This window comes from Anastrepha obliqua, chromosome 2, assembly GCF_027943255.1.
Source record: "Anastrepha obliqua isolate idAnaObli1 chromosome 2, idAnaObli1_1.0, whole genome shotgun sequence".
NCBI classification, from domain to species: domain Eukaryota; kingdom Metazoa; phylum Arthropoda; class Insecta; order Diptera; family Tephritidae; genus Anastrepha; species Anastrepha obliqua.
The window spans coordinates 100,211,240-100,236,412 of NC_072893.1; the positions used below are offsets into that span (position 1 = coordinate 100,211,240).

Sequence of the window (25,173 nt, forward strand, 5' to 3'; positions counted from 1 at the left end):
TAGTTCGCTGGCAACAGCGGTACAGTCAACATCGCTCCGCGCGTGAAAGCTGTTTTAAAAGTGTGTTAGGATTTTGCAGTGGCGAAAATGCAGCGATCGTTGGAGCAACGTTACTCGATCAAATTTTGCGTAAAGCTAAACAAAACGGGTACCGAAACCATTGGGCTACTCAAGAAGACTTACGGGGACCAAGTCGTTGAAGGAAGGCCGGGAGGACGTCGAAAACGAACAGCGATCTGGAAGGCCTTCGACGACGCAAACAGACGAAGATGTGAACCGAGTTCGTGAATTTTTGAACATTGGCCGTCGTGTTAGTCTACGTGAGATCAGTGAAAAGTTAAATTTAACTTATTACAATGCGGGACTTCTTCCCGCGCCTGAAAAGAAAGCTGAAGGGGGGACGTTTCGATTCCATCGAGGCGATCCAAAAACAGTGACAGCTGAATTGAACGCGATTCCGGCGGATGAGTTTAAAAAATGTTTCCTGCAGTGGAAGGACCGCTACCAGCGATGTATTGACGCTCAAGGGTCCTATTTTGTTTATATATTAGTTGTATAAGCCAAAAGGTTTAATAAAACTGCTTAAAAAAATAAGGCTCATTACTTTTCAATCAAACCCTGTATGTATTGGGTTTCTTTTTTTTACGATTTCTTTGCTGTTTGGCAAAGGTTAAGTATTCAGAGCTTTTTCTACTCTATAAAACTATGTTAACTGTATTTCTAAGTTATTTGATTTTTAATAGATTTGAGGCTTAGAAATGGAATACCCAGGAGTCAAAAATCAACATTTTCGACGCCTGATTTTCTTTGCTTTTCATGGCGGTAAAAATCTGCCGAAGCATTACGGAACATTGGCGACGCGTATGGAGAAGATGTCATAGGCGAGTCTACAGCACAATGGCCGTTGATGACACGTCCCGCAGCGCAAGGCCTTCTGAATTCGATGAAGAACGTCTCAAATCACTCAAAGTCGCCTTCAAATTGCTTTTCAGCATCTCGCCCGCCATCAAACACGTAGTAATAAACAGCGCGTTTTGTACCGAATCGTTACGAGATATGAGAAATGGTGCCTATACATAAATATGAAGCAAAGAAAGGAATGCCTTCAGGAGATATGCCAACGCCGAGAGACAAGCTGGATCCTTCATGTAAAGAAGATATGTGTTTGGACTGGGAAGCCATGGTACACTGGGAAATGCTCAAAAAAAATGTCACGGTCAACAAGGAGCTCTACATTGCCCAGCTACACCGCGTGAATGAGGCTCTCGATAGAAAAGGCCTGATCGACATAGACAAACCATACTCCTTCACGACAACACCAGGCCCCATGTCGCACAAGTCGTCAAAGCTGCAATCCAAGAACTCGAATGGGAGGTCCTTCAGCATCCACCGTATTCTCCAGAGCTTGCACCGGCCGATTACCATCTTTTCCACTCCCTGTGAAACCATATGAAGGGCGTTACCTTCGCTAGCAAAGAGGTCCTTAAAACTGGCTCAACAACTGCTTTGACACCAGACCAGACGAGGTTGTTAACAGGTTGTTTGGTGATATACCCGACACTGGCGGGGCTACTATTACTGTTAACAAACAAACAAACAAGGTTGTTAACAGCAACGGGGAATATAAAGGGTTTTCCAATAACAGATGTTATTTTGAATAGCCCGCTATTTCGGTAGATGTCACTTTTGAATCTGTCATTTTTCGATATTTGACAAGTGGAAACTAAGCCATCGTGAAGCACCTTGTCGGACCGCAATACAGAAATTGGTGAAAAAATTCAAGCTGTTGGGACAAGTTAGTGATGTGAAGAATAAAACCCGAGCACGTCGCTCAAGAACAGTCGAAAAGGTTGCTGTTGTAGCCGAAAGTGTTGAAGAAAACCCTGGTTTGTTCATTCCTCGTCGTTCTTTGGAATTAGGCATTCCATAAACGTCATACACCGTATTTTGCATAAATATTTGGGTCTTAAGGCTTATAAAGTCCAGTTAACACAAGAACTCAAGCCGGCCGATCATCAACAACGTCGTGTTTTTGCTGATTGGGTCGTTAAAATTCATGTAATTGATCCGAAATTCCATCGAAAAATCATCTTGAGTGATGAGGCCCATTTCCACCTCGGTGGCTTCGTCAACAAGCAAAATTATCGGATCTGGGGTTCAGAAAATGCAAGAGTTATTGTTGAAAAGCCTCTTTATCTTCAAGGAGACTGTTTGGTGCAGTTTATGGTCCGGCGGAGTCATTGCACCTTACTTTTTCGAAAATGAAGCTGGAGCAACAGTTACGGTGAATGGATTGCGCTATGGAGAGATGATTAACGATTTATTTTTTATGGGCAGAATTGGATGGTATTGATCTGGACAACGTCTATTTTCAACAAGACGGCGCTACGTGCCACAGATGCAACGAAACCATTGATGTTTTACAGGACTAACACCTCTTTTTGGAAAACCCTTTAGAATTGATTTACTTATTGATATAATTATTGTTTTTCGATTAGATAAAAGTCTTCAGTAAAAACGCTACGAACTTATTCCCCAATCTAATATATATGATTGGCGATGGATGTTTGGCTGAGGTTCTCTACCACCCTCTATCTGTGGTGCGCGTCTTGATGCTTTCCCACAAGTTTTAAGCCGATTCTGAACGGCAGATGATTTATTACGAAGAGCTTTTCCATGGCGGAAACACACTCGGAGATTTGCCATTGCCTGCCGAGGGGCAACCGCTATTAGAGAAAACGTTTTCTATCCTTCGGTGTTTCATGCACGGAGATTCGAACCTGCGTAGTTCCGAATGGTAGTCACCCACCAACTCATTGTATACTCATTGTATACTTGTCCATAATATCCGTGACCTGGGAACATTTTTATCCTACCAAAGCTTACCTTAACTGCTTCGGAGGGATTTTTCATATGTCCACATATCGCCTTCACTACCTCCGAGATGGGCAAACCCTTGCAGGTATTCACCATATCAGGTATCTCCAGCAAAACAACTTGTCCATTTTCATCAGAGTATTCAATAGAAAGTTGATATAGAAACTCCAATTTCGGTTTTCTTATACAGCAATCTATCAAAGCCAAGCCATAATTTGGATCTCCCCAACGCTTAAAAACATAAATTAATGTGAAGAAAATTAGTTTAAGTTAAAAGTATAGTTAAAAATCTATCGATAATTACCTCAGCTATGTTATAGAGCTTCGTTAAAAGCATATCCTTTTTCTCCAGTGATAGACGTGGTATGAAATTGCTTCTTTTAGAAAACATGTAGAGCAAGTTTAAAACTGCCAACACAATATCCATATTCTGAGAAGACAGCAATTGAGTCAAATGTTCAACCGAATTGTACAGATGCCGCGAAAAAGAATGTTCAATTAAAAGCGTAGTGAAGTTTAAAACGAGGAGTAACAAGCGAACATCCTGAAACGAATTTAAAAATATTATTAAAAACTAAATTTTTATGAAAAGTGTGGCGAATGAAAAAATAGATTTTTCATCTCCAAAAGGCGATGAATTAGTTTATATTGTATAATATAATTTTATTTTTTTTATTTTTTATATTGTATTTTTTAGATAGTTATATCTTAGTCGATAGTTACTCTACTTCTCTTTGTAAACAGCCTGTAAGAAACTTGTGTTCAAACATTATAATATATTGTTGCAATAGCGAAGTTTCGCGAACCGACTGGCAACAATAGCGAAAACAAAAACATGAATTAGCCTTGATGGCCACAGCAGATAGCGACACAGTGCACTCTTTCTGGGCTTACCGCTCGATGAGTTAAACGAAGACTAGTAAGCTGCTGCAACAGAACTGAAGACACGAGCTGCCAGGTCTAGAACTTACGATAGTTATTAAAAACATGTATATACTTAAGCCTAGGTGCATACGCATGGGGTATTCAGTAGTAAGTTAAACGTGTAAGCGATTCAGTCTTAAAGTGAATGTGTACATTTAGAAGTAAAGTGTTGGAAATAAAGTAAAGCAAGTGTCTTGCCATAAAGTTGTGCGTTTTATTTGACGATCCAGTAATCGAACAAAGATAGTTATTGTAAGAGATTTATTTGAATTTTAATGTAAGAAAATTCCTAACAATATTACAATATATAATTAAACTAGAGGCTAATGGGGAAAAGAATTAAATCGTACACGCCTAAATTTACGCAGGCTGTTTTAAAAAATTGTCAAATAAATTTTATCAAACGTGAATTACTTCATAATTTTAAAATTATATATATTTATCACATTACAAACACTCTTCTGGAGCGTGTTTTCGTGTTTTGTGATTCATGTTGACGAGGTCGACGAAACGGACGATCTTATGAGTTTACGAGCTACGCAGTCACTTGTTTTCCAAAGCCCCGCTGCCTGGTCGTTGCTACTGACCTATCTGCGACACACGCTTGTTTTTATTAAAAAATTATCTTCTAATAAGCAGAGTCTTTTAAATAACAATGTCTTGAAAGAAAAAATGCTATCACAGTTTAATATATGTGTATGATGATGACTCATTACAACACTAGTTTTTGTTTCCTTCTGTTCTACATATATTACGGTCGTCTAAAACGTTTCTTCTCTCTTAGAAATGAGAATGGGCTTCATATGGATATTGAAAATTATAGCTTAGATAATCCGGGAGGCTGTTCTTCTTAATATTAAACAAAACTTTCGTAGTATAATAAAAACTTCTTTCACGTTCAAACAATTCAGAGTCACAAAATCCATCGGGTTGAACAATTAAAATAATAATAAGAGAGCCCTTACCTCAAATGCTACGATGCAGCAGTTCGGACAAAAGTGTAACAAGATTCTGCAGGCAGTTGCAGAATACAACGTTGAAACCTGAAGACGAGCTCAGGCGAAAGGAAGCAAAAGACGCTGGAGAGAAATCATCACGAGCATCGTAAAGCGGAAAAACATGGTAAGGCTCATACACTATCTCACCGACCTGGGGATGTCGGGTATAAGAATTTTTCATATGTCCAAAGTCGAGATATCCGAGCATATATTAAACATCAATGCAGTTTCAACCCAATCACGAGTGATGAATTGAATGATCCTAACCTGGAAAAGATCATGGAAGCGAAAGACGCTGGAAAGATACCACCATTTCAGTTTTAATGGCGAAAGAAAGTCCTGTGGCTAAGGTATTGGGTACAGTGGAATAGCCTTAAAGTCATTGATGGAGTTTTGCACTGTGTATAGGAAACCGAAGATGCAAATCAATCTTCTTGTGTTAGAGGAATTCTTAAAGCGTCTCCGGCAACAAATATGTGATCGTTGTTATGGACTACTTTAATAAGTAACCAGAAGTGTACGCTCTACTAAACCAATAGCCCGAAACCATTGGTAAGATTTTTGTACAGAACTGTGTGACTCGTTTTGGAGTACCTATTGAGTCGCACTGAGTCCATTGAAGAAACTTCGAGTCCGGAGTATTTAAAGAGATGTGCTGCTTAATATGCGAAAGGTAGTTGAAAACTGCCAACAAAATTGGACAAACATATCTAAATGTTCCTCTTGACCTATCGCTCAGCTATATAAATACAGAATAAAGACTATATGGCTCTGGTTTTTAAAGAAGAAAAGGGCACAAGGGATTGAGCTCCAAACACAATACACTTTACGGTTCTAAAAGATCTAGTGTATTGGGCGCTGAGATATACTGTCCAGAGTAAGACCTAAGAAAGTCGTATAAGCTTCAAAATCACTGCAGTGTATTCCAGGCTGAGGTTTTCGTAGTTAGAAAGGCAACAGACTTAGCTTGTGACACCACTGGGACCAACTCCAAGGTTAACTTTTACATGGCCAGTAGAAAAGTTGGCAGCGAATTGTAAGACACATTTATATTGGGTTCCAGGCCATAAGGACATTGAAGGGAACGAGATTTTGTCAACGAAGTACTAATATAAGTACGAATATTACATAACGAACTAGACGAAAACATTATCAGAAAATTCAGGACAGGATGGGAGAACTTGTCCACTTGTAGCAATGTTAAGATCATGTGTAAAGATTACGATCACAGTCGTATTCCATTTATACTAACACTAACATGAAGAGATTGTAGAACTATTATTGGCGTGCTGAAGGAACATAGCCCAGCAGCGTATGCTTATAAGATAGGAATCTCGAGCAGCGGGGAATGCGGGAAATGTAGTGAGCAGAAATCAAGGGAGCTTGATGGATGGAAAGATATCTCAGAAGTGGGTAAGAAATGTCTCCTTAAGTTCGCAATAGAAACAGGCACCATGTGGGGAGACTATTTCATAAGTTGTCATCTCACTTTAGTTGGCATTCGATGGGATTTTCAATATGCTCAAAATATTTTACAATTATCTAACCCCTGTAAGACTGTTTTTCGTCCAAGCTGCCCATATTCGAAACTCAGATATAGGTTAGATTCGCAGCCAATTTGAGTAAAAGCAACTTCAAGAATGTTCGGTATTCATACTTGCGTTAACTCATACATAATATTGTACAGGAGTATAGCAATCTACAATACATATTGCCTTGTTATTACAGTGCACTCGCGATAACTCGAACTAATTAAAACAGGCGCTGTTCGATTTATCGAATTTGTTCGACTTATCAATTGAGTGTGCTATGTTAAAAAAACAGTCATCGATATCGATTTTTTTCAATTAAATTTATTTATTTATTTACATATGGATATGAACATGAATATGTTTAAAATAATTAATTCGTTTCAATATTTTTCATCAAATATTTGGCAGTCTTTGTGTCAGTTACACAAAAAAAGTCAGCTTTAACAGAAAAGTTAGGCCGAAAAGAAAGTTGTAATGTGTGTTTGTCTTTTCTTGCCTGCAGCAATGTTGAAGAGTGTTAACCTTTGCGGGGCTTACTTGTTCAGTTGTGGCTCACTGAATTACCTTATTGATAGAGCTAACTGCCCCCTCAGATGATATCCGCTCACATGTCTCAGTTGTGTTGTTAAACTCACACTCAGAATCACTAGTTTCAATTATTACTTCTGTGTCGGTAAATTCGGCACCATCATTCCATTTGTTAACATCATAAAGCGTAAATTCGACCTGTAAATTATGTTTTTCATGTTATGTTCTTTCAAGATGAGTCCACTTATTGGGTAATTCTTTTTTCTTTGGGACAGAAACCATTTGTATAAAGCGGCTTTCATTTTAGGAAACTCAGAAGCTTTTAAAGTTCTCCTCTTCCCAGGACCCAAAAATGTGTTGTTTACTGCTTTTAAAATTGCCTTGTCTTTATTTTTTATAAGACTTATGGTGGACTTGGCTACCCCATATTCCTTCGCTAGAGAAGTAACACTACATCCACGTTTAATTTTGTTAAGGACTTCAGCCCTCTCTTTTAATGTTAAACACTTCAACCTTTTACGATCCATTACTCACATGCACTGATACACTACAAATGACAAATTTAAAGCAATTTGGTCAATGCAAGATGTTGTTCCCAGAAAACTAACGGGATATTAACGTCGAAATATTCATATGGACAATACACTAGTATACATATAATTTATATACATATACTATTACATATGTATGTATGTACAAAATGTACATGTTTGAAAAGAATGTGTGTACAAATAAATTTGTTTTTTTGTTCGAGTTATAGCGCTTTAATATTGTTCGAGTTACAAACTAGTCAATAGGGAAAAAAATGTGTTCGAGTTAGCACGTCGTTCGACTTAGCGGCTATTCGAGTTACCGCGAGTGCACTGTATTCCAACTTGTTTTATGGATATTGATGCACATGATTTAAGCAATGTTTACAGGACCAAAAACTTAAGAGTAAATACCAGAGGGTTTCTTTTGAGAATTTACAATTATATCAATCCTCGGTTATATCAATCATTTCGGTTTTTAGCATGTTATTCCGGTGGTTGACTCCAACTCTTCATACAGTGAGCCTCAATAAACCCGACATGCGGCAGTTGGGTGAGCTGACAATTAATATCACGGATGACGTACCTATCATTACCAAGCACCTTATACATGGGGAAGAAATGTGCTTTTACTACTAGGAGTTGGGTCGACGTTTCGTATTACTTGTATTACGTAACCCCTCTTGAGCCAACGGCTTGGCTAATGTCATTGAGGCGTTGAACTACCTGGCACCTGCTTGGAGGTGTGTTTCAACCAGGAAAATACTAAGTGTAAGAACTTATGCAGTTGAGAAATCCCATCAGCGACTGTGTTATAGTCAGCGGCTGTTGGGTTAGCGTCTGACTCAGAATGAGCGGCTGAACCTCCCCGGAAGGTTGACTAAAAGTAGTCAAAACGGGCATTTGACTTCATGCTACAACAACGGATACTGAATTCTGAGCCCAGTAGGATTCTGGTATTATGTCACTGGAAAACGATTTGAATTGATTATGTGAGCTAGTAACTCTAGTGACTGTCCCATTAGTATGTGGATTGAAACCCCACAGAAGCTGCGGTATAGATATTGCAACAATTGCCCCCGTCCCGTTAAAACCGTGGCAGGCCTTGAGATACGTTCTCAGTTCGTCGCTGTTAAGTTGGTGGTGCAGGTTAGGTTGAGCTTGCTACCTGAACACATACACTCTCAAGTGTCAACCCTCGCGTCGGCCTCCCTGCTTTGCAAAGATAACCACGGGGTCATAAAGGCGACTATACGAACGAACTGGGATATCGGCCTCAAGGGGGGACCCAACAACTATGAATATTTTAAGACAACCAAACAAGAGTAGTCCTCTGAAGCAAACAACGGAGCAGCTAACTAAAGACATCGAGATACCGTCATCATTTCAAAAAGACACAAAAACAGCGAGATCCCCAGTACGTATAACCAAAATTAATCCAGAGATGGAGGTTATCATCGTGGAGACACCGAAGACGATTGCCGCCTCCACTAGAGAATGCTACACAACGCCAAAGAGTACCCCCATTGACAGCTTTTTAGGGACTGTGTCGGCAATGGACGTCAGAGCTGAATTGAGCACACAACAAGATATGGATCGTGGTACATCCACAACCACGTCACAACGGGTTGGAGATAGCCTCAAGGATAAGGGACGAGGAGTGGATCAAGGTTTAAAAAAGGCCCAAACAGAAACCCTTGAAGAAAATAATTCGGACGAAAACTGATGCAATGCTAATTGCGACTAAATCAGAAAAGATGTCATATGTTGATATCCTACGGGCGGTCAAAGCCACAAAGTCGTTGATTGAAGATGTCCATACATTGAGACGTACCCAAAAAGGAGAGCTTTTGCTTGAGCTCAGCAGAACAAGAAGCACTAGTACCCGTATAATACAAGCAGCAATACAGGGCGTACTTAAGGAAGACGCATCGATGCAGACCCACATAATGACTATTCGCTGTAAAAACCTGGTAACGGATACTAGCAGCAAGGAAGAGCTGTTAGATGCCCTAGAGACACAGGCTAAAGTCAGGAGGCCAGAAGACTCTGCAGTAAGATTGCCAAAAACGGAGTATGGAGGTAGGCAGACAGCATACATATCGCTCCTTGCAGAAGAGGCCAAGATGGTTCTAGACCTGAAACATCTCCGTGTAGGATGGGTCCGGTGCTCGCTATCGGAAGCAACATCCCCGATAAAATGCTACAAATATTAGGAGTATGTACATGTAGCTACAAAATGTAAAGGAATTGATAGATCAAATCTTTGCAGAAGATGCGCGAGGTTGGCCGCAGAGGTGCAACATGCAAGAACCTAGAAATATGTACACTTTGCTGTGGTGCACATAACGAAGGGAGCACAAAATGTTCTAGATTCCAGGAGGCAGTTAATAAAAAGTGCGCATGAGGATAGTACAAATTAACCTCAACCATTGCAGAACTGCTCAAGATATATTGTGGAGGAATATGAGCGAGCTTAAAGCTGACATCGCTCTAATCTCCGAACTATGTTCTGCTATTGACACCTATAACTGGTAAGCTGATGCAATATACGGGGCTGCAATCTGGATACCGGGAAATAAAGCGCTGCACCGTAAGCCAGATGGTCCACAGAAGGGATATATATAGGCGCAAGTAGACGGCCTTTACATTGTAAGCTGCTATGCACCACCGAGAATGGCCTTAGATGAATTCGCGGATATGTTGACCTGGATAACAACAGATTTCCGACACAGGAGACCTATCATCATTGCAGGAGACTTTCACGCGTGGTCGACCACGTGGGGAAGCCTATGGGCCAACCCCAGAGGAAGAGTACTGGAAGAAACGTTTGCTAGTCTGGATATGACTCTTTTAAACATGCCAGGATGCCACACGTTCGATACAGGTACTAAACGATCATTCATAGACCTTGCCTTCGCCGATAGATCCACGGCAAATCGCGTGCAGTGGCATATTTCAAGCATGTACACCCACAGCGATCACTATGCAATCATAATGGACCTGTACACAACTCGCACGCCCAAGCCGACAAGAAAAGTCCAAGACAAGAGGAATGCTTTTGACGCAGAATCTTTCTAGCGATCTGGAGCGCGGCGTACTTTGCTGCTGAACCTGCAGAGCAGCGAGCAAACCAAGTAGCAAAGCGATTGGAAGAAGCCTGCGATGCAGCGATGCCAAGACGCAGAAGAACTTCAAACCGGGAGCCTGTATATTGGTGGACAGACGAAATCGCGAAACTCCGAAAACGATGTTACAAATCTCGCAGAAGAGCTCAAAGAGCGCGTCGCCGACCATCTTAACCTGTTCAGCAGTCACTTTATAAAGAAGCCCGACACGCATTGCAACAGGCAATACAGCAAATTCGTTGCTTTATTGAATTAAGAAACTAAGCAAATACTGACCCATGGGGTAAAGCATATAGAACAGTTATGAAAAAAGTGTCCCAACCCACATGCCCTGCCTTGCTGGAAAGGTGGTCCTTTACCTATTTCCACCTCAGAGCCCTGTAAAGGTAACGGATTTACATCCGCAGTCAGAAGAGTATACGGTCTCAAAAGAAGAGGTATTGGCCACTTCGAGAATCAGCGACGCAAAAGCTCCAGGCCCAGATGGTGTCCCCAATATTGATTTCAAAGCGGCGGGCCAAGCGAGTCCAGAAATTGTTTCTGAACTTTAGACTGGGTGTATCAAGTCTGGTATATTTCCCAGGAGCGCTTAGTGCTACCGCTAAAAACGGGTAAATTGCCAAATGATCCATCAGCATACCAACCCTTATGTCTGTTAAATACAGTGGGGAAGGTACTAGAAAGAACTGTGGGCGGTTGCAGAAATACCTCGAAGGGCCAACAGGACTTGCGGAGCGACAATTTGCTTCAGCACTAAGTGGTCTTGGAGTGCCTTCGTACCTGCTTCGGATTATCCGGAGCCATTTCGATGGCAGGATACTTGAATACGAAACAGACGACGACCCTCAGAAATACACAGTGACAGGCGCAGTATCGCAAGGGTCGGTTGTCGGGCCTACTTTGTGGAACGCAATGTACGATGGCATCCTAAAAATGGAGCTGCCCATGAATGCGACACAGGTAGGATTCGCAGACGATATTGGGCTAGTTGTAACGGGAAACAGCCGTTGATGTGGAACTCACCTGTAACGATGCGATAGCGAGGATTGAGCGCTGGTTATACACTGCCAAACTCCAGCTAGCAGCGCAAAAAACTGAACCAGTCTTGTTGAGCAAAAAGAAGAGGGAGAGTTTGACGGTAAATGTCGGAGGTCTCAACATCCAGTCCAAGCCAGCTATACAGTAGGTACTTAGGGGTTATGATTAGCTCGCTCATGAACTTCAGAGAGCACGCGGTGAAAGTCAGTACGAAAGGCGCAGTAGTTGCAAATGCTCTCTCACGGTTGCTGCCGAACATTGGGGGAGCCCAAGGTGCCAGAAGGAGACTTCTGAGTAAAGATCGAGAAATGTTGCTCCATTGTTGAGAGCGGGAGAGAGAGTCGAGTGGAAATCTTCTGGTTGTCTATTGCGATTGCAACTTTCCGATGTCGAGCATTCTTTGCGTAGTTTGATGTATGTTTTTTGCTGTACAGAGGCATGTGTGTATTATGGATGCAACAAGATAACGATTTGGGTCCATGTGGGACGTACGGACATCTAAAACACTAGAATCCAGTATTCCATAGCAACATGATTAATCTGCTCTTGCGTTTTTCGTTCAACAGTCAGCCACGTAGCTTGGTGTATTTATTTATGTTGAAATCTGGGGCTGCAAACTGTTATGCTTCGGGCCCTGTTAGAAGTCAATCAGCCTCTGTCCATTACGAGATGTTCTGTTGTGCAGGTTGAATTTCTCGACTGTGGGCCCAATAATCCCCTTTTTTCCACCCTGACATTGAAGTATCCCAGCACAATTTTTATGTCGTGGCGGAGGCAGCGTTTATAGAAGGAATCTGTTTTGGTATCGTCCATCGCTTCCGTCGGAAGGTGGGAGCAAATGAGCAAGATGCTGACAAATTTCGCTTTTATGTGGATTATTGCGAGACGCTCATCCCTCGGAGTGAACTAAAGTACTTGGCGACGAAATCTCTCCTCCACCATAAATCCAACACCGAATTTGTGCTTTTTAAATGGCAGTTTTAGTAAACTTCGCAAGGTCCAATGTCGTCTACTACGCAAACACTGTCGTCGATGCTGCCACACAGGTTCAGATACTGGTCGAGCAAGAAACCGATTAGAGGTATCGAGCAGAGCCACAAATCCTCCAAGCAATCAGCAACAAACCTCACAGGCACTCTGAATCCGGGGAACGTTCGACATTAGCAGGGGGAAGGATAGGCGAAAGAGGGACAGACGCCAGACTCTACCGCCACCCGAACAACGGCTCAAAACGACAGCCTAAAAACAGAAGCGTGGCGCATTCTGAGCAGCGGTATTGTAGATACAGGACTCAGGCTTAGCCTGCGTATAGAAGAAGACTCATACGAACCACAAGAAGAATGGGCTTCCGGCTGAATTACCGGTTCAGCTCTGTCACCATGAGACCATGGAGGCAGAAGACCACAAAGGCAAGGAAGCCCATCCGGTAGCAATGGTTACGGATAAGGGCAGTAACCCGTCAGCCAAAACGGTTTCAACGTCTACCATGCTTATCATTTATGGTACAAGTCCCTCCTGATGGGAAACCCAGGCAAGTCACTCGGCTTACAAACTCCAGGCAAGTCACTGCACCAGCCATCCCAGGCAAGTCACTGGGACGGCTTATATCCCAACCACACAAGAATTAATCGAGGGATTGGATCTAAAGAAGCTCGAGCTCGAGTTGCGGCTCTCGGACGAAGACGAGCCAAAGACACCTAAACAGAAATGACACCACACCTCTTAAAAGTAGCCAAGATCAATTTACATATTGCAGTAGCGGCACCAGCACGGTGGTCTGCCTCTGGGCATAATACTGGTTCAAGGGCCGTGGGCCTACAGGAGTGGGGTAAGGGGCTTTCAAAACAATAACAACAAGTTAATTTGGGATATCTCGCAAAAGAGACCTGGAGCCTATGTGGTGTTAAATAGCAACATCAACTATTTTTGCATTACAGCGTTTTTAAACTGGGATCTGGTTGCGGTCCAGGCAAAGCTGCTGGTGGGCGGGACCCGCAGAGATGTGCAATAGAATAAAACTACACCTAATTCGATGTGATGTCAATGCGCTCAATGAGGCATGGGGAGCACCAGCTGTAACAGAAGGTGTGAGTCCCTACTTGAATTTATTATTAGTAATGATATATACATATATAATATTACATAATAATAAAACATTCGTAACGATGTGACCCCCAGTAACAAACTGACTGAAAACTTGATATCAGGTTAGAAAGTTTCCTCCAAGCCTTCCCTATCAGACCACAGGAGCATTCAAGTTAACCGGTCATGGATTACATACTATATGGTGCTCAAATACTGGCTTTGAGTTTAGCTGTATTGAGACCAAACCAAAAGACAAAACCAACGGCAGCCAGTTCTACGTTATCTGAATGAATCGGGTTTTCCCCGAGCAAGGGAACATATTTTCCGGGAGCCACCACGGAATCTTGTACGGTGTTTTCAAGTTGTTTATCCAGCTATCCATAAGATGGGCAGTTAGCTCCTTTAACCCATGCAAGACCCCAGCGTCCGGTAGTATGACAGTAAGACGGCTAGTTAATTACACCACAAATCGTTGGAATAATGCGATACAGTTTCACGTTGGCATAAATACCAACAGAGTGGAGAAGAGAACAAGTCGTTTTCATACGAAAAAAAGACTATTCACTAGGCAATTCCTTTAGTATTGAAAGCAATGGATGGAGGTATAATTCGGCAATCAGCCAAGCGTACCGTGTTGAATATTACTAGCGACGACTTTAGTAAAGGATAAGTGATGCAGCTCCCACTTAACTAACTAACTAGAGATGATATCACTAATGTCATAAAGATTCGAAAAGAAGTTCAGAACTAAACTGGACGACAAGGTAAAATTAAGTACATCAGCATTTGAAAGGAAACTCCAGGAGTATACCATGCACTGGTACACAGATGACACCAGGAGGCATAGGCGATGGAATATATGATCCCAGAACCAAGCGTTCTTTGCCGATGGGAAGGTTTTCAAGCACCTTTCAATTGGAGGTGTATACTATCTGTCTATATGCAGAGATTAACTTAGACAGATTAGATATTCTAAGCGACAGTCAGGCGGCACTCAAGGATTTGTCATCCTGTGAGATTAAGCCCACAGTGGTCTTGACTGTATCGAGAAAAAACCTTACAAATAATATAGTTTATAATAAAGTTTATTCGTTAAGTTTTTGAATATTTGCTAGCAGGTGGACAGTGGAGATAAACTGTTTTAGACAAACCGACGACAGAACCGGACGCTTGAGTCAAACACTCACAACTCTACCAAACTGAAGACAAGACAATAGTTTGTAAGTATCGCACAATTGCACATTCTCCGATGTTTCATATCCCCCACGGCCGCTTGAAAAGGAAGTGGGAAGAGTGAATACTATCGATGTCGTAAATTCTCCATACGCCCACAGGAACGGAACCTGTGGACATAAAAGCGACTTCACCTTGAAGAAATGCTAACGCGGTCCCAGGGTGGAAATCAGACTAGGAGGTGGAGTGCTATAGTGTTAGTAGGAGTATGCTCGGCATAACATTGGTACAACGACACATTGATGATGTTTCTGACATTTTGATTTACATCTCCTGACTAAAAAACAAAAAAAAAGCCAGGGGTGGTTCCCTGGCACCACACTATAGGGCTACGCCCGGCGAAATCCTTACTAGGAGGTACAACCAAGAAAGGTTTAACAAACTCATAACTCTCCGGAGGATAATCTGAAAATGTTCACGGGCATTCTCACATAGTCCATTGATTCTTGTTCTTTTTGCGACCAATCCTAGGAGACTCCAAGGTACCTTCCATTGAATCCAGCGCTATACTTCGGAGAAGGTTAAGACATCTCGGCCATTTGCAGCCACAAGAAGGAGACATACGCTTAGTTCAACCCAGTTCTATATTAAGTTTAATATGGAAACTGGGTCTGGATGAAGCACTGTGATGAGTAGAGGGCACAAAGGCCATGAGGTCGAAGTACAAACCTCAAAATAATCTAAATCTGATCTAAGGTTTAATGTTACTCTTGCCGTGCCCCTTCCATCGCATCTCTTGAATCGCAATGATGGTAGCCTTTGCTCGACATTAACCAGCCCGACAGAGGCACCTTCCCCATTAAGGGACCAGACATTCCAGGTGCATACCCTCAAATCGTAGTCCTTAGTTCGTTCGCAGTGGTCATCATGAGAGTGAACAGTTCTCATCTGAGGTTTTGGGTAGCATTCGTTTGACAGCGAGCTAACATGAGAAGCCAAAGCAATACAGGATATCTGGTTATGCACTGGATTTGGGCCCCGACGCGTAAAAATCCCCCCCAATAAAAACGAAAGTAAAAATACTACTCACTTTTTAAATCTTTCAGACCGATTAGACTTATCTAAATAGATTTAAGGGGGCATGTGGCAAATGTAAGTTGAATTTGGTTAATTCTGGATAAGTAGGAGTTTAACTTGCTACAATATTCAGAACGTAATTATGCCTGAATATTACGGGTCTCAAAGCAGGCTTATCAGATAATCACTAGAACCGATAGAATTCTGTTCTCACGACAGTCGGACCTACGTCTTCGGATCGACCAAAATTTATATCCGGTCGAGGACTGTCACTTAAGCAGATTTACCTGAACAATTCCGGAGAATTTTTATGCTGTTACAACATCAGCGGACTACTACTATGCTGCATGAGAGGGTCCCCGCATGACACTAGCCAGTCCTTCGCATGCCTAATTAAACTCATATTACACTCCTTTACCTCTGGTCTCACCCGGTATTTGTTGTTCTTCTTTTAGCAGTTTACAAAAGTGTAGTAAAGTCATCTAATGTCACTGTGACAGGGTGGGCCTACCATTAGGCGAGATAGACGTCGACGAATGATGACTTCATCATACTGGGTTGAACTGTGTAAATTTCTGCAATAACAAGAACAATCCATCGTTTAATCTTTTCGTTTCAGGTTTGAGCTCGAAAGAAGGCGGATGTTTGTCAACTTCAGCGTTGCATGGCTTACGTTCTTGAAAGTTTAGATAGGTCTAACGCTGCGACGATACATTTTAGAACTGTAGTAAATTACTCAAATATTTGAGTAATGATAAAATAAGTAAGTTATCATGAAAAGATGGGTACTTTTGACGTAAGTCTATGAACTTAAAAGTCTCAGATTATTTATTTGAGAAACACTTTATACATATATCCGCTCAATTCTTGCTATAGGATGTTGATTGTAAGGTCTCCAAACAAATACAAAATATTTTAAATGAGAACGGACGAAGCTCGTAAACAAAATTTTTAACGGGTACAGATCAGTAAACTTTGTAGTATTACGATGCACAAAACCTAGAACAGAGTAAGGCTTCGCAATAACAAAATGAATATGAGCTGAGCTTGATTTTGAAATACAACCGGCATACCAAAGTAAAAAAGTATGCGTAAAAAAATTTGGAAAAAATTATTTTCTTCCAACTGCCCTGCATTGCTTTTATTGGTTTTTCTTCAAGTAAAAAACGAAATTACAGATTATTTGCTATAAGTTAAACCTCGTTCAAAGAACAGAATTCTGTTTTAAGAAACACTTTTTCGCCGAAGTTAAAAAAGAAAGAATTGCAAACGATTGCAGGTCATGATTAAAGAAAGAGGATCTCCTCGTAAGTCAGCCACGCCACGCTACTAGATGACATTTTACAGTCGACACTCCCGCCAGGGCTGAGTAGGTGGTCCGTAAACTACCTGACCTGCAAACATCAAAGCAGAAGAAGATTAAGCAAGGTGTTCGGCAGAGGGATGTCCTTTCACCCTTGCTGTTCAACTTTTACATCTCGAAAGTCCCCCAACCACCAGAGGGAGTCTCCCTGGTCTCATACGCTATCGACTGTGCGATAATGGCGTCGGGCAATGACATCGATGGCCTGTGTTCCAAAGTGAACCAACTACTTCACAGACCAGCTTTTTCACTGCGAGGAGTCTACAACTTTCCGCCACTAAGTCCACGGCGACCCTCTTTACCACCTGGACAACGGAGGTCAAACTGCCCCTCAAGGTAAAAGTTGATAACACACAAATGCCGACAGTAAGCAAAATTTTTAGTGTAACCTTCGACACTTTGCTCTTCTTCTATACGCACGCAACCACAATTGCCACTAAAGTCCAAAATCGCAACAAGGTACTCAAATTGCTTCCGGCAGCACTTGGGGCAAAGACAAAGAATTGTTGCTATCGATATTTAAGGCAATTGGTCGGTCGGTTCTAAACTACGCTACGCATGTCTGGTCGCCTGGAACTAGTGATACGCCATTCGGACAGCGACGGGTCCCCATACAACATCTTCACAATGAGGCACAAATTCTCCCTGTAATTGAGCACAACAAACTGCTCTTCAAGCAGTGCTTCTGCTAGAGTGCTATCGCAGGTTTCACTCTTGCAGACACCTACTTGAACCAGAGCCGCCTCCCAGGCACGTGAGGAGACACCTACTACACCACGCAGACGAGATCCAGGACAAAACTGCCAGAAATCTACTGGACCAGACAGTATTTAGACAATCAATAAACGACATTCACCGGGAGACCGTCACCACCTTCTTAAGCTCCCGTCCTGTGAAAGCCGTAATCGGAGTCCAACCACCACTATAGCAGATGAAGAGCTCCAGCTTACCCGCGAGACACGTGTAACACTGGCGGAATTACGTTCTGGATACTGTAGCAGGTTAAACTCCTACTTATCCAGAATTTACCCCCATATACCAAACATAGGTATGTCCGGAATGTGAAGGTACCCCGCACGACACTAACCACCTTTTCACATACCCTTTAAAACCTACTCTTCTAACACCCGTCTCCCTCTGGACCCTACCCATCGAAACATCGTGTTTCCTGGGCCTATCTTTAGATGAGCCAGACGAAGATGACCGGTGATATACTCTACACTAACGGGGCTTCTATTACTGCTACAACAACAACAAGAACAAGAACAACGCAGTTCCTCCCGTTCCCACGACAGTCGGTTATACGTTACCGGAACGACCCGTACTGTCCACTCCGCCTGTCGCCCAAGGACTGTCACTCAAGCAGCATTCCCCGTACCTTTATAAGGAATGTTTATGCTGCTACAACAACAGCGCAGTTCCTCCGACAGTCGGTTCTACATTACCAGGACTACCCCGATTTACTACATATCCCGTCAAAGACTGTCACTCCAGCAACACTCCCCGTACATGTATCAGAAATGTTTTTGCTACTACAAAAACAACCGACCAACTTGGCGGCAAGTCCAACCTGACGGAACACGAAGAGATCGGTTGCCCTGGGCGTAGGAATAAGTAGAAAGGGATTGGGCGCACTTCACCTCCCGTGAACGCTATAAAACATCAGATCTGAAGTATCTCGTCTATCTTATGAGTGCGTTACAGTTAAGTTGGAGGAGCATGAAGCTCCTCGGGAGTATAGTCGTAACTCGGGGTGTGAGGGACGCGTGAGGTTGTCTGCGTTGGTGACTGTTATTAGGTTCAAGGAACTCTGATCTGACACACGGAACAGACTGTGCGGGGGCCAAGAGCTGCTGGTTTGCCCCCGCACTGGGATAGGAGCAGGAGGGTTATGGGGCAGTGAGGGAGTTCTTTTGCACCTGTGGGCTCCTAACCGTGGGGGTTGATTAGTGGCGGCAGTTTGACGTGCCGGAACATTAGAAGATGTAGCCATTGAGGTAGGGGCCGCCTTGTGGCGGGAGCAACACGTGCCACATACCGTGTCACCACTCCCTGTGGACTTGTTGTTATTGTAGCAGTTAACTTTGCCCTGTCAGTGTATTGTAAATCACCGGTCGTCTGCGTCTAGCTCATCTAACGGAGGCGCAGGAAATTTGCTGTTTCGACAGGTTGGGTCCAGAGGGGCAGGGTGTTAGATGAGTGGGTTTAATGGGGCATGTGAAAAGGTGGTTGCATGTGCGGTATTGGTGAGTCGTCGACTTTTACCTTAAGTTGCAGTATGTCTTCCTTTGTCCAGGGGGTGAAGAGGGTCGCTGTGGACTTCATGGGGGAAAGTTATAGGTTCCTCGCAGTGAAGAAGCGAGAAAGGTAGGTGAGGTAGTCGTTTACTTTGGCCATGACAGTCGGTTCTACGTTACCGAAACGACCCGGATTTGTATCCGGCCGAAGACTGTCACTCCAGCAGCATTTCTCCGTATGTAAGTATAGCGAATGTTTATGCTGCTACAACAACAAAAACACCATTAGGGTGCAGTCGTCGGCGTAAGAGACCAATGGGAATAGACATTATGGCTCTGCCATTCCCATGCTATGTTCGAAGTTGATAACTCAATTTTATTATTCATTCATTCACAGTTCCGGTAAGGTTTACCTGACTTATTTACATCGAAAAATCACTACACTTACAAACAACTTTGTTCTATAATTTAATTTCGCCTGGTAAATTTAGAATTTATGTACATATTCAGAGGGTTGATTTAATTTCAATTTCATTGTAAATGAATATTTTTTTAAGTTAAATTGCGTTTACGATTGCTATTGCGCGTTTTTTTGTTTACTGCGAACGGGGTAATCATACGAAGAATTTGATAAAAAACATAAAATAAAAAATATTATATATATATTAAAAAATATAATATATTGTATACGCAGTTATAAGTGTATAGAATTATTTACCTCTTGTGAAAATTTTAGGTCGCAATATAACATGAATTCATTGTCATCTACCTGCCTCGCACCTTCCTCCAAAATTTTATCAAAGCGATCCAAAATATGAGTCCAATGGTAGAGTTCACACTTTCCATATGTCCAAACATTTATTGTTTCAAGGAAACGCGAAAGATCACCTTTGCAACGACACTTGGTTAACTGATCAATTAACAACCTGCATTCAGGTGTAAGCTCAGATGAACTCTTTTTTAGTTTACTTGCATCAACTTTCATGGCTACAGTTGTAGTTCATCAATTTTTATACTATATATTCATTAATATTTTTAATACCAAACACATGTAGTAATATTATAGCGAATATATGAACAAATGTAGTTCTCCATTATTTTTCCCAAGAAATATTTTAAACCACCGAACAATTCTTTCGGTTCACCTCATAAAATAAGCCGTAGCAAACAAATAAAACACAAAAGTGATGCCACCTTAAATATAACATGAAGATAATAATGAGCTATTCACACTTTCGAAATTATCGCAATTGTAACCCAGACCCAAACAGCAGCAGCGACGGCATAACTAAAAGTACTGATCTGGTTAGTTTGCATTAAAGCATGAAAGTCCGACGACAAAACAAAAGTTACTGGAAAATACGAGTTGCTACACCTACAAATTATGATACTCGCTAAGCACTCGCATGCAAGCCGAGATGTATGCCCACAAGGGAATCAGTCTTACCTTGAATGTGTAAAAGTAGAACAGCCACCGCACACTGTAGCTTTAGTTCATCAACTATTTGGCCAGTTGGGCTGTAGGTTGGGTGCGCCCATTGCAGAATAAATTCTCACAAAATTGTTTTCGTAGGGATTCGTATTAACTAACTATAATTAAGGTTTTCATTTATATATGTCATCACTAGATTGTGGTCAAGCAGTTCATTATATAGCGAATACAGAAGGTGGTGCCAGCCAATATTGGAATTAAACGCTGATTTTAGAAACTGTCACTGACACTGCCCGAGCAACGATTTCCAAGGCCGAACCAATCCCTACTGAGTAGGTAGAAGATGTAGAGCAACTTATTTGGTTTTGTTCCATTTATTTGGTCTTGCTGTTTTGTCTGCTGCTACTACCTGTACAGTGCAACTTGCGTCAAACCGAGCCGTGCCGAGGTTCCAACTAATAAGCTAGCAATGTCCTGATCAATAATTTTAGTAATACAAAAAGCAAAAAAGATACATAGGCTACATCCCTCTAATAACAGATCATAACAAAAAACTTATTTCTACTTCTGTATATTGCTTACAATAGCTTATCAGTTTTTCACCTTGCTCGCGGAACCGTCTATCGAAGGCAAATTTATTGCGGGTGATGGTATCCGTATAAATGTAAAAACTTCCATGTATTTCATTACTGCTTTTTTTATTCTTAACATCAAAATGAGCTGGTTGTTCCCATGTCGAATTGCTTATGCAAAGAAAACTTAAAACCAGAGCTAGAAACGTGAAGAAATAAAGCATTTCAAGTCTCGCATCTAAATTGTTTAAAATAAATATATAACATTTTTGTTCATCATTGTTTTACATGCAAATGTAGAATAGGTAAAATTAAAATTTCGCAGGCCTATGTGTAAAAGTACATTTTGGGCTACATTCGCATCTTGCATATAAGGGTCGTCTGGATATCAGTAACATATCGCATGGATAATCACCCCAAGTTTTGAGCTCTTATAATTCTGATAATTCTCCAATATTATTGAACTAAGAAATCAGTCCTATCCTAAACTATAGGTAGGTAGGTGAAATGGTTGATGTGCCAGTCTGCCACTCCTCAAGTAGCACTAAAGCGCCGTTTTGATACTATTATGATATCTCTTACAGGCAGATGTCTACAGCCAGCCAGAGCTGTTGATACAATGGAGGAGATTGATTGGATTTAGGTTGGCACACTGCCCCAGGCTGTGGAAAAAAGGAGCTCCCAGTGACCTTAGTCTTCTAGCTGCCAAACCCGGACATTTACAGAGAAACTGCTCAACGTTCTCCTTCTCTAAAAGGTCCCCACAGCTTCTGCAATGAAGGTTAAATTGTAACCCTAGCTTTTCCGCGTGTGTGCCGATCGTCCAGTGACCGGTAAACACAGCTACGAGTTTGGAAATTGAATGGCGAGGAGTCCAAAAAACTTTCTGAATTCTTTGTATATGGGGCCAAAGGGTTTTTGGAAATAACACTTGAAGAAATGGAGCTCCATCTTTTCTGCGCTTTCCAAAGAAATAATTTGTGCAGTTCCCCTTTAACAACTGTCAAGGGGATGCCGATGACCGGGTAGAAGGTCTCTGAGGCCAGTACAGTCCCCTTCCTAGCAAGCTCATCAGCAATTCCATTTCCCTCTATATTCCTATGTCCTGGGCCCCAGATCAGAGAAATGTTACCTGCACACCCAAGTGATTTAATCTCCTCTTTACAGGAGTTTACTAATTTTGATCTGCACCATGGCGTCGTCAGAGCCTTAATCGCGGTTTGATTATCGGAGAAATTGTCCCTCGCTCCCGCGTTTCTTAAGCATTTTGCATGCCTGCAAGATCGCAAAGACTTCTGCTTGAAAAACACTAGCAGTGTTCGGCAGTTTAAAGGATATAGATAAATTGGCTGGTTTAGAGAAGACCCCTGCTCCGACTCCCAATTCCATCTTGGAACCGTCAGTGAAGACAGAGGTGCAAGCTTCGGTGCAGATTTTCCCCTCGATCCAATCCTGCCTATTTGGAAAGATTGCTCTAGAACGACCCTCAAACTCTAGTTTGTGGATAGAGAAATCTGTTCGAAGTTCGGAGAAATACGGTGTTAACTGCCCGAAAATGCTTCTATGTCCCTTGAGAGATTGTCTCCAGAGACCGATCTCCTTCAACCTGATTGCACTTTGAGCTGCGATGGAAATGACGGAAAAGTCGATGGGAAGTAAGTGCAAAAGGACATTCAGGGCAGCACTGGGGCAAGTTTTACATGCTCCGGTGACGCCAATGCATGCAGTCCTTTGCACCCTCCCCAGTTTAGTGATATTATAGCCCTTCCGAAGAGCTTCCCACCAAACCAGGCATCCGTACGTTAAAATTGGCGAAACCCCTGCGTTGTACATCCACAGCACGACCTGTGGCTTGAGTCCCCATTTTTTACCGAACATAGATTTGCAGGAGTAGAGGGCTATACTGGTCTATACTCTTTACCCGATTTTCAATGTGTAGCTTCCAATGGAGTTTGGAGTCAAGTATCACTCCAAGATACCTTCCTTCCGATGAGAGCGAGAGAGGATGGTTGTTTAATTTGGGAAGTCGGAAGGGTGGAGGTTTATATTTTCTTTTAAATAGCACCAGCTCCGTTTTGTCAGAGTTGACTCGGAGGCCGTAAGTGGCGACTGCTGGGCAAAACTCTCTGCCATTATCGGCGTATGCTGGGTTTCCCTTCCAGGTAAGCGTGTTGTACTGGAGATAATTTGGATCCGATGTGCCCTCGGGTATGATAATAAATCAATCTTTCAAACACTTTTAGGATAAATGAGGTAAGACTTATAGGCCTAAAGTCCTTGGCCGAGTTGTATGAAAACATTGCCTTGGGTATGAAAGCAACCCTCGTTTCCGGGAACGTGATTAAGATTGTATCGCTCTATAGATCGCTGAGTAGATTTCTTGAAGGACAGGAACCACCAAAGTGATTGCTTTCTGAAGCATCTTGCCTGTGATCAACAGAACCAGGAGATTTAAAAAGAGAAAAACTATAGATTGCCCACGTGATTCTGTCAACTGACAGTATAGAATCCAGGGAAACATCGAGTAGCCCCACCTGTTGACTCGCTTTGACAATGTCACGTGGGGTAATAGAATTTTCCGGAAAGTGATTTTTCACCGGGATAGTCAAAGAATCTTCTGCAAATTGAGGCCACTCCCCGTCTCACTTTTTACAAGAGTTCTGCGAGAGTGGCCTCTCGAAAGGATCTTGCTTAGCCTGGCAGAATTCTTCACGGATAAAATGGACTCGCGTTCTCCTTCCAGGAATTGCGTTTCGCGAAATTAATGGCTTTTTTGTATTCTTTCAAAATAACACCGTACTGTTTTAAATTTCTCGTTTGGTAGAATTCGTTAAAAACCCTCCTAACCTTCTTTTTCAAGTACGTCAGCGTCTTGCTCCACCAGGGAGGAAAGTCTTTCTTGCTAAAAGATACTGGACAAGCCATTTTGAAGGCCGTTTGATAGGATCGCTGCAAGAGTTCCATCTGCTTGTCCAGTTGATCAGTGGATGAGTAGGAAAAAGTTCGCCTGTTCAATTTATTATTGAAAACCGTATTGAACAAAGACCAGTCCGTTCTTTCAGGGTTTCTGTGGGGAGATATGGTTAGCCACGCGAAATTGACTTCGAAAAGATTAACATGTGATCCGAAAAGGAATTTCTCTGAGAAACCTTCCAATTATCAACACGAATGGCAGGCGGATTAGTCAAGAGAGTGATATCAAGAACCTCCTCCCAACCATTTGATGTTTCCGATGCAGGAAATACAAACGTGGGGGTGTTGCCCTTGTCTCAAATAATGAAATTAGGGCTAATAACGAAATCAAAAAGAGACTCACCTTCATCATTTATCTCGCTGCTTCCTCAAATGGTATGTCTCACATTGGCGTCGTAGCCGATGAGGATGGCCTCTTTATTAAATGAAGGTGAGGCCACTACTTCTCCAGGAGGTGCTCCACAGGAACCTCAGGGTTTTGAAGATTGAGGCCTTGGAGGATCTTCAGACCCTCCAGATTGACCTTCGGTAGCCAAATGCGGGCTCTCGGTCTTCTTGCGATCTCCGAAGCTGGAATGACCTTAAGTGAGACCCCTCCTAGACATTGCTGACCTCAGCAACGCACTTCTCTAGAAAACCTCTGGGGAACTCATCGGAACACTTGATCACCATACAGCCACGGCGGATGTCTCTGAGTTGAAAAGAG

General features: G+C 42.2%; 1 protein-coding gene across 2 annotated transcripts in view; it reads right to left on the reverse strand.

Annotated features, from left to right (window-relative positions):
* Positions 1-20,639, reverse strand: part of LOC129238852 (E3 ubiquitin-protein ligase HUWE1) — a 52,710-nt gene extending 32,071 nt beyond the window's left edge. Inside the window, exons 1-3 of one of the 2 annotated variants that reach the window (XM_054874070.1) lie at positions 20,260-20,639; positions 3,182-3,421; positions 2,887-3,108 (exon numbers count right to left, since the gene is read on the reverse strand). In XM_054874070.1, the coding sequence (XP_054730045.1) occupies positions 2,887-3,108; positions 3,182-3,421; positions 20,260-20,475 (678 nt within the window). In that variant the 5' untranslated portion in view covers positions 20,476-20,639. Of the gene's footprint in view, positions 1-2,886; positions 3,109-3,181; positions 3,422-20,208 lie in introns of both variants that reach the window. The other variant, XM_054874068.1, reaches the window with a different exon arrangement.
* Positions 20,640-25,173: the final 4,534 nt, after the last annotated feature.